The sequence below is a fragment of the Apium graveolens genome, chromosome 10 (genome assembly GCF_009905375.1).
Source record: "Apium graveolens cultivar Ventura chromosome 10, ASM990537v1, whole genome shotgun sequence".
NCBI classification, from domain to species: Eukaryota; Viridiplantae; Streptophyta; class Magnoliopsida; order Apiales; family Apiaceae; genus Apium; species Apium graveolens.
In genome coordinates this window covers 204976618-204987727 of record NC_133656.1, presented here as the reverse complement: position 1 = coordinate 204987727, position 11110 = coordinate 204976618, and the positions used below count along the sequence as shown (strand labels likewise).

At 35.0% G+C, this 11110-nt stretch overlaps 1 protein-coding gene across 1 annotated transcript; it reads right to left on the bottom strand.

Moving 5' to 3' along the window:
- Positions 1-4769: 4769 nt before the first annotated feature.
- On the bottom strand, positions 4770-9946 carry LOC141688872 (NADH dehydrogenase [ubiquinone] 1 beta subcomplex subunit 7). Its single transcript, XM_074492996.1, has 2 exons — positions 9558-9946; positions 4770-4959 (listed from the first exon to the last, which is right to left on the bottom strand). Exon 1 carries the CDS (start codon positions 9866-9868, stop codon positions 9566-9568), a length of 303 nt encoding a protein of 100 aa, XP_074349097.1. The 5' UTR covers positions 9869-9946; the 3' UTR covers positions 4770-4959; positions 9558-9565.
- Between the last annotated feature and the right edge of the window lie 1164 nt (positions 9947-11110).

Below are 11110 nucleotides of genomic sequence, written 5' to 3'. Positions count from 1 at the left end.
TCATTTCTTGAGAGATAATACTGCCAAAGGTAAGATTGAATTAGTTTTTGTACCTACTGAATATCAATTGGCAGATATCTTTACAAAACCCCTTGGCGAAGCAAGATTTTCAACCATTCGAAGGGAACTTGGCATGTGCAGTGTATAATGGCAAGCTATCTTTGGAAATTTGGTAATATTGGCTTACTATCATTTTTCATATTAGCTTACTATGATTGGTTATTTAAATGACATTTTTTTGTGTTAAGTTATTTTTTTTGTTAATTATGATATGTCATTCTCTGTTTAATTATGTTTAAATATTTGCATGATTTGCTGATTTAATTGTTAAATGATTAAAGTACTAATTGTGGTGTTTTAGATAGATTTAAGATGTTATTTTGATAAGTGTTAGAATTAGGATAATTATTATTTGTTTTTAAATCTTATCCTAAATTCTCCCCTAAAAAAGCTATCAAAAACACGGGTTAGGGTTTCACTTCTTATTTCACAGCCGCTCAGTTATTTTTCTACTTACCGTCTTCTCTCCAACATCATCGCAATTTGATCTCATCATGGTTCGAGCAACAAGGAAATCAGGTCTTCTCGCCAATCATCCTGTCTCTAAACAAGATAACACTGTGGTTGATTTGGGAAATGAAAGTGCCGATGAAGTGTCTCAAACTCCTGATTCCAAGAAGCTCAAGATCACTCTATCATTTGACTCTCCGGATTTGGAACAGAGGTTCACCGAGAATGCATTGGATTCTCGTCCCATTCTTCCTGGTATTCCAGTCGTCGGTAAGCTTCTTCAACAATCTGGTGCTTTAGCTTTGTTTAAGACTGTTGGTATGGATAATTTTGTGCTTGAATTACCAAAAGTTTATTACCCTGATTTAGTTCGTGAATTTTATGCAAATTTGCATGAGGATAAGTTTGGTAATTGTGTGTCCACAGTTCGTGATAAGCGCATTCGATTGAACCCTCCTTTTCTTAGCTCATTAATTAAGTTTGAGAATCCAACTGAGATTGAGGTTTTTACTGGAAAGGGTTATGTAGTGTTACCTGATTTTTCTATAATGGATCAATTTAAGTTGCTGTTAGGGTCTGATAGCAATATGGAAGAAAATCCCCAACCTCCATCCACTACTTTAGTCACTCCAATGGCTCATTTTCTGTTTAAAATTTGTCGTGCTAATGTGTGTCCTAGAGGTGGAAACAAATCCACTTTCAGTTGTCAGGATGTTACTGTGGTTGCCATGATTTTAGCCGGCAGGGCTTTTGACTTGTCTCATTTGATTCTCAAGAATATGCTAGCTGCTGTGAATCAGAAGAAAATAGGTTTGCCTTATGGGTTGTTATTATCCAAGATTTTTGACTCGTTTAAGATTGATCTTAAGTCTGCTGATAAGTTGTCTGTAAAGGAGGTGTTGGATGCTAAAACCTTAGCAATGTCCAACTTGCATATTGAAAAAGGTGAGTTGGTCAGGATCATTCCTACTCTACCTACTGAAACCCCTGCTGTAGCTGAGCCCTCAGCCTTTACTCCAACTGCTGAGATGATGCAATTGCTTAAGGGTATTCAAGATGACAATACTCTGCTTTTTGGACATGTGGCTGCTACTACAGAGCAAGTGAATCAGCTGAAGACTGAGATTAAGGGATTGAAAGATATTATGCTTAACTTCATGCCTGCTGCAAAACCCTCGGCTTCTCAATCAAATGTTGTTTTGGAAACTGGACTAGATGATTTGGTAAATGCTGCTGGAGATATGGAAAATGAAGATCAGCTAGATGCTTATTTTTCTCCAAAGGATGATGCTGTCAACACTTCTGATCAGCCTTCAACCTAGATCTTTTTGATGCTTTAAGGGGGAGTAATTTAGGAGACTTATGTTTATGTTTATGCCTGATTATTAAGACTATCTGTTGGCTTATGTTTAATCTGTGGTTTGCTACTTGGTTTATGATGCTACTTGGTTTATGTTGGATGTTATTTAAGACTTAATTGTCTTTTAGTTTTTAAGAATTGATGTAATGATATAATGCTGCTATGTTGGTTATTTTGGATATGCATGTGTGTCATTTATATTTTAATTACAGTAACAGGTTATACAATTTTGAGATTTGCATATATTTAGGGGGAGTTTTTATAATTCTCCTAAATGTGTGTAATCATCAAAAAGGGGGAGATTGTAACCCCTTAGTTTTGATGATCACAACACAGCAAGCCATCATGTTGTTATTTGAGAATGTTTGCAGGATATAACAGCTTGATATCAGTGTTGTTTAAGTATCATGACAGCAAGTTATCATAAGACAGTAATCTATTTCAGCAAGCTATGATCACGATTGTCAGAATAACAGCAAGCCAAGATGCACAGTCCAGATTCAACAAGGAAGTCGAATTTCTTGGAGATTTTATAGGATCTTCATATATATCTCAGTTGTAAGGACTTCTCTAATATAATAAACGTGCATGATATATAGAGAGCTCATTTATAAAACGTTTTTACTTATTCAAATTGATTTCCTAAAGAATAGGAGTTTGTTTCTCTTTCAAACTCTTTCTTCTATCTTCTGATTAAAACGTTTTATCCTCTACAAAATTGAAGAGATATTTTCTGAACGTTGGACTTCTGTGTTTCTCTTCTATCTAACGTACACATGAACGTTGGAAAACCATCCCAACGATCTTACACGGTAGAATTGGATTCTAGCCGTTGTAATTTGTTGAGGCTGTTTTCAAATGTTAATGTATTGTTATATATATATGTGGTTTCTTGCAGTTTTTAAAGAGAGGACGAATTTGCAAGCAAGAACACATACAACTCCTGATCTTTATTGATTTCAAAATACTCTCGAGCTCTAATTATATACACGTGTTTCATCTTAGAGAGAGTTTATAGTTTGAGTTGTAAACTTTATCATTGATTTGTATTGTTCAAATTGTATTGATTAGCTGCTGGATAAGTTGGCTAGGGAAACAGGGGTTTAGTGGTACTTGCTAGAGGAGTTTGTACTACGGGGTAGTATAGTACTTACAGAGCAGGTTCTTAAACAGGGTTTCAGCAAGCCATTATCAGCAGCTGGGATAAAGGGAGATATATTATTGTATCTTGTAGTTGTAACCTTCATTGATCAATAATATATTCTCTTACCAAGTTGGTAAGGGACCAGGACGTAGACCACAGGGGCTTAGGGGTCGAACCTGGCTAAAATTCTTGTGTGTTCTATTTACTTTCCTGCACATTATTTTCTGCATTGCATTTAGTCATCTGAGCTTACTATCATTGTCAGATTATAGTTCAGTTGGTAAAATCTCAGTAAGCTATTATCGGGTAAAATCTAAAAGTAATTCTGGTTAGCCATAATCACCGATTCACCCCTCTAGGTGTAATTTCAATATGAATTTGCTCCCTTGTGGAAAGAGGTAGTCCTGCGCTCCTGCTGGCTGCTAGTAATAGTAGCCAACTCATTCTGATAAAAATAATTAAAAAAAAAATACACATTCTGTTTTGGACAACCCTGGGGACTTTAATATCCGCACGGACAGCAAAGAAATTGATAGGACGTATAGAATGTGGAAAATAAGGGAGAGGAAATAAAAACCTAGCTACCCTCTTTTGACTTGGGTTTCAATTATAAATTTGAGTTAGGTAACTTTTTGTTGTTGAATATCAGGAGGGCTCCAATATTGTTTGTTTCAACAGGGAAATAAATAGATTGTACTGTTTTTTGTATGTTTGTATGTATATCTTCATAGGATTCTCATACTGCGTAGTCATTTGCACGTACCAATAACAATCTAGTTTGTATTTTTTTGTAAAAAAGTGTTAGCTCATTAAACAACAAAGTTCACTTTTACGAAACCCACTAGTTTATATAAAGCCCGTACCAGAGCAAATTTAAAAGAAAAAACAATAGACCAAACACAGGCCAACATAAAAACCAACTGTGAAAAATTAGCCGAGTTCAATTTATGAAGTAAAAGACTGGGATAGCAATAATAGTTCAGTTTCATGTGGAAGGAGGAAACCTAATCAATTCATATAAATGTTTATTTTATATAGTGAAATGATTTAGCAGTATTAGCAGCTAAATGTCAACTTTCATTTCAGGCAATAGAAGCACGTATTAGAAGCTAACTGCGATGAAACTGCAAGAATTAGACGCTCTATTTGCTGCCTAGGGAAACTTTATCCAAGACATACTTGGCGAAGCTAACAGAATTAATCAAATGGCATAATTTGGACCTGAAATTTAAAGGATGAAAGTCATTGAATCGGCAACCCCTCAACACCCCATACACATATTTGTTAGTTACTCAACAGGCAAAATGCTGCTTATGCCTTCAACATAACACTGCAGAGAGACGGCAGGTGAAGTGAAAGATGGAGGTAATAATTAAGAAGATGATTACAAGACTGTTAACTACAAATCTTAACAGCTTCAATAAGGTAAAAAAAAATAGCAGTGAAGACGTTTATAAAAGAGAACACTCACTAAAACAGATCTAGCCTTTGAAATGGCAGGATGAAAGACGAATACATGGAATCAAACTGTGACGGACAGTTTTAATTGCTCGGAACTAAGGATCTTGAATTTTTTTTCTTGGCAACAAAGCATGTATCGCTGAAGTAGGGTCAGGAAAAAGCATCCATTGAGTTACTCAGAACTACTCTTTGCCTTACACTATGGTCTATGCCATTTTCATGCTAAATTCTAATTTTAAATTTTAATTTCTAATTCAGCATTTTTTGTAAGACTTCTCACTGAAACACAAGACACCACAATAAAATATTAACTAATATAAAAAAGCATGTCAATCAGTGTTTTTATTCAGGAACTGAATGAGAAGAAGGAATTAGTCTTCCTCGTTATAGAATACAAACAAAGATTTTCAAATGTTTGACACACCAACACAGGTCAGCAATCATCCAGGAATACAAGTCCTCAGATTCAGCAGCGCCGCAATTTCTGTCAAAATTAAACTGAACATTAGCAAATAACCTACGTTTAAGATTACGAAAAACAATTGCAGTTACTTGAACATTAAAAGCCAGGACATCTAAATGACAAGATTATAGTAATATTTCGGATATGACTCTTTCAAACGAAAGCCACTAAAACTTAAATCTGAAACCTCGCAAAGGTAAACACCTGAAGTTATTAGTACTCCATGACATGAGTTTAGAAGAATAGCTAACCAACTAGCAGTAAAGCTTTGATAAAACCAGCAAAGATCTATTATAAAATAAATTGCACTGTATGTAAAGGCAATTAAAGTGTCCAACGGTCAAGTTTTGCAACACAATTTTTCTTAAAACTATTAAAATGTTTTATTACAACTCAATTTTTACAACTATATAGTAGTAGCTTACGATAATAAAAATATTATGTTGTATTTAGTTGAAGAGAATAGAATCCGAAAGGAACGGAATGGAAACTTGTAAACGAAGTGGAAAAAGAAAGGATGTAAGAGGGATAAAAATATGAGGGAGTGCAAATTTTCTATATTTAAGTTTGCAAGGAAAACAAGTCAGAAGGGAATAGAGCATTCCTTTTCAAATTGGTGGACTTTGAGCTCTAGTTTAGATTTGCTAGGATTGAAATAAGGATGGAATTAAAATTACAATCGGTTACCTATATAGAATCTCATTCCGTTCACTCTCAATTTCATGCACCTCAACCGTACAGAACACGAAGGTGCCTCCCCAAAAAGTATTGTCCCTCTCCCCAAAAAAATACCAATAGCAGGGCTCTTGTACGAAGGTCGTAAAAACAAGTATCGCATATAACTATTACTTGTAATAACCATGCCATCAAAAATTAGTAACTATATGGCTACCAAAGAAATTATCTATCTTAAGAGCGTTGACTTAGAACCCAGCCTTTTGATCATACTCGGAGTTGATTTCCCCTATAGTATTAACCACTCCACACTAAGTCCTTCACTCACTTTTTAAACATTCGAATTTCTAGCTATGTCAACCAATCACTTATTCAGTGCCAATTTCGAAAACTCTATGTTCTAGTAAACCACATTGATATCAATCCTATTCAGCTCATAAAATGTCAAAGGGCAGTTCTTCGCTTCGATTCACAGCCTAAAAATCGACCGCAACATTTCTGAAGAAAAATTGAGGATGAACTCGAAAGTTTCTCAAATTTTTTGGTCAATTTCAAATTTTCCATAAGAACACCGCCGGATTTTATTCCAGATCCGTCTCAGTATTTAAAGCGAGACTTAAATCACAGATTGATATCGAAGGAGGGACACCACCCAGGTTATCCTATCCATCATCAATGGATGACAATGAGCATAACGTCACCCATGATGAGAATTCTCGGGTTTCCAATCAATGGGAATCACATTCAGAGCCATATTTTGCAAATAGAAGGCCTGGAGTTCCATTATACGATGGAGATGGAGGAAACTCTTCCAAGCTTTTAGAACGGCTTTTTGTTGGGACTTGTAAGTTAAGTTTGATCTTGTGGAAGATACTTCGTTTTTAAAATAATATTTCAGGTGCATGTCCATGTTTGCACATTACATTTTTCACATTTGTTTGTTCTGTCTGAAATTTCTAACAAATTGTGGATTTGTATAGACCTTAGTAGCAATTAGGTTTCTAACAAATTTTAAAATCTCAAGCATGTGATCAATAAAAAGCTCGATTCAACCTTGTTCTGGATGTCCATTCCACATCTTACTTTAACCATCGAGTGCACCCTTGAAATAACTTCCCGGATTAATAATTAATTATTGAGTAAATTACAAGAGTGTGGTTGAGTGTTAGACGCATTTTCAAAATATTGGTCACATTTTCAAATTCACGGAACGGTGGCTAAAGTTCATTTCCGCCATTGAAAAACGTGTTTGCCGTCAAATATGTACTAACACCGTTAATTTATCAGGAATAATTTGGGTAATTCCCTAATATCCACCCAATAAATTATTAATTAATTAATTGTCCGAAAATTCATCCCAAACCATCTCCTTCAATTGCTTATTTATTAATTATTTATTTTTAGAAGATGCAACTACAAGATGACCACATTGAATACATCGTGGTTGGAGGGGATACAACAGGGTGTCCCTTAGCTGCCACTTACATCGGAAAATTACACAGTCTGGCTTATTTAAAGAGAGGCGGGGAGGCTCACACAAATCCTAACGTCATGCGTAAAGAGAAAAATAAAATGCATCTTTTTTCGATCAACACACACGAAACGCGCACAATACGAAGACAACCACATCAATATCTCCCCCTCTCCGTCTCCGATCAATAACCACAATCGCCGCGGCTGGTGGTGGCCTCCACCGAGACTCCCCAATTCTCCAGTCAACATAAACACCGCAAACACCCAAATTTCCGATCAAATCCATTGTATGTATAGTTTGTGTGTATTGTTATTGTTGTTCATGATTTAGTTATGTATGCACTTAGTATGTTTGAATTTATGATAGATAAATTGAATTTACTATAGATATATAGTGAGATTATGAATAGAGTTTGGGAATTGGGGGGGGGGGGGGTTGAAGTTGGGGATGGGGGTGCTGCTGGGGATGGTACTAGAAACTGTTATACTTGTACCACGGTTTTTATTTTATTTTTCTTGAACAAATTTTTTTTACCTTTTACCCAACTGAGTTAACGGTGCAAACTTAATGGTATTGATGGCATACACGTTTTTTAAACGCGTAAAGAAAATTCGGCCACCATTTTGTGAATTTGAAAATTTGGCCAATATTTTAAAAATGTGTGCAACACTCGGCCACACCCCTGGAAATTACTCTTAATTCAGTTGCCTAATATTAATATGTATCTTAGCAGCAAGTGTCCAACATAGACATGTGTCCAAGTCCTCGACTTGAATATTTTTGGAAATGTATATATGTTTCTGGACTAAAATAAGTGTCCGAGTTTCCATTACCATGTTCCAGATTGTCCACCGGAACCAGGATACTTGAGGAAATTGAGGAATCAGGGAAGATCTATAGCAAGGTCTATACCAAACCAAAAGTGGGAAACTACAATATATGCAAAAAATAGAGAAAACATAAAGTGAAGGAGAGCATAGACCAGGACATTGTGATCATTCTAAATCAAAGGATTTCTCATGCAAGCTTTAACTTGGAATTGTAATTTCAGCAGATTTTGTAACCCTTGAAACCCTAAAAGAACTCCCTCCCCCTCCCTCCACCATATAGTGAAATAACAGGTCCTCTTATCATCCCCAATGAATTAATACTAGATTATTATCCTCGTCTCCTCACAGCATTATTTAAAAAATTCGAATAAAAATGCAATTTCCACCTATTTCAAACCAAAAAGTTATTGTGGTTGGTCACATTTCCACTTCCCGTGCCCATGCCATCCACTAACATTGATGCTAAACAGCTTATAATGAATGTGTGCCTCGAATTTCGCATCTGATGACCGGGCCAGTCTCGCTGTTTTACAATCAGCTGCTGCAGGGCTGCTCTAAATAGCAAGGTGGATCAAAGATTGAGATCAAATCAAATTCAAGTGGGACTGGTTATGAGCTATGAGTCTAGACATTTTTTTAGGCAGAATAACATTGAAAGGGATGTGGTTCATGGACATTGGTGAACTAAGTGGTGATGAATGGATGACTGTTTAACATGATCGCAAAGTTAAATGTCAAAAACTGGACTAAACTCTATAATCTACCCCGCTATCAGCACCTTCATCAATCATCTCTTATAATGTCTTCATTAACTTTCATCCCATTTCTAGTGAACAAAACACTACCAACCTAAGATCTAAATAAAAAGGTATACTTTCAAGAGGTCAATCATATGCACCAATATTGATCTCATATGGCTTAAATAATCAGATTATGCAACAATGTATGAGATATAAAAACCTAAACTCAAACTAAACTCTAATTCTCGCAAACAACTAAACAATTATACACAACATTCAAAAACGAATAGTTAATGCATCCATCGAAAAGTAAATGCAACAACATTGGCTCACTGTTAATTTCAGACCGTTCATACACCCCTATACAAAATCGATAAAACAAAAAATGCCAATCAATCAACTCACTATAAAAACTCCCAATCAACATCATCCGACCCAAAGAACAAACCATACATTTCTAAAAATTAAGAATAAAGAGGCCACCTTTCCTTAAGAGGATTTAAACCCATAACATTGTCATGGAGGATTAAGGGTAAGGAAATAAACCTTCAGCCGCTACTACTAAACAACCCTGCAAATCCTCCGAACAAGCTTGGCAGCATAAAAAAATGTATTCATCTAAAATCACACCAATTACCAAATCGTTTCACCTAAACTAAAAAAACTAATCAAATAACTTATCTAAACTAATCAAATTATCAAATCCAACACAACCCACATTACCAAACAAAAACACTTATTCATCCAAAATCACACTAATTAACCAAATCATTTCATCTAAACTTACAGAAACTGATCAAATCACTTACTTAAACAAAACCCACATAAAAAATCTCGAAACCAAACAAAACCCATATCCCAAAATCACAAAAAACACCAAAAATCAAAAAAAGATCTGACCTTTAAAATCAAGAAGCACCAGCGGGATTGGGAATAAGAGGAACCCCACCAGACTTCTTCAGCTCCTGATTCTGTTTAATCTTTTGCATCTGAAGCATCCTCTCCATAACAAGCTCATACTCACACTTCTCATAAGAATGACGCTCATTCTCACATTTCCAAGGAAGATAAAACTCAGATTGACGACACTTGTTGAGAGGAATGAGAAGATGGGCACACTGGTCTCTGTAAGGGATTGGGACTTTTGCATCAACCATTTCTTGTTGGGTTGCTATCATCTTCTTTGATGATCCCAGTTTTACTTCCTCCATTGTGTGTGTAGACTTTTTGTTTCTTGGGTTTGCAATGTGCCCTCAAATTGATTTTTGCCCCAAGTTGTTGGCTGATGGGTTGTGAAATGGAGTGGGGGTGCTGGTCACGAGCAAGGCACGTGATATAGATTTTTATAGTTCGATTTTATTTTTATTTTTGAGAAAGATAGTTCGGTTTTTTTGGCCTATAATGAATTTTAAACATGAAAATATAGATTTGGAATTTATTTTGTTCTTGCAATTTATTTCATTAAATTTTGGATCTAAGTTATATTATTTGGCATATTAAAGAAGAACTAGCTTAATATTTTCTAAATACACGTATTAATTAATTACTAACTTAAATCCCATGCGATGCACGGGTTCCGTTAATATTTAATTTTTTTATATATTCCATCATATTATAATTTTAAAATTATTATTTATATAATAATAAATTTATAAAAAATAATAGGATAACATGTGATCGTAATTTAGTAGGATAAATATACTACATCTAGTAGTTTAACAATTTAGTAGTTTAGCGGATATATAACACTATTTTTTTTTAATAATATGATAAGGCGTAGTTGTAATTTAGTAGGATAAGTATATATTTTAATAATTTAGTAGTACAGTGGATATATTGTTATTCCCAGTGGACTAACAATGAGATTTACAGAAGGGGGGTTGAATGTAAATCTCAAAACTTTTTCAAGTTTTGAGCAGTTTCTAAGGCTAAGTGTTTTTGAGAGCAAGTGTGTGTGAATTGCTTGAAGCTAATGCAGACAGATATATATTCAAACATAAATGTAAAGAACACAGAGAACTTAAAAACTTTTCTGGTGGATTTGTTGTTCCACCAGAGATGTGTTATTTCAGAAAATCTGTGATTCAAAGAATTAAATCACAGCTGCTTCCTAGTACAAACTAGATGATTTTCTCTCTAGATTTTTCTAAACAGCTCTGGAAAATTCATATCTAATTATCAGCCGCTACTTGGTTTATATATCACCAAGTTTACAAGTGAAGACAAAACTGTAAAATACAATTAAAAAGGCTCTTCACACGTTTCTTCTTCATTTCTCTATCCGATACAATTTAGGCTTAGCTGTTAATCTTTGAATACTTCCTTGTTTGCACCAGAATGGAAATGCTGCATTTTCTTGATTCCTCCTAGAGGCTTCCACATTCCAGTTTGTCTCTGTCAACCTATGTGCCTCTGTCAGCTTATGAATTGTCACTATCAACTGCTAATGAACT

Coding starts and splice junctions, on each gene's coding strand:
- LOC141688872 (XM_074492996.1), bottom strand. CDS start 9,868: ATGGAGGAAGTAAAACTGGGATCATCAAAGAAGATGATAGCAACCCAA.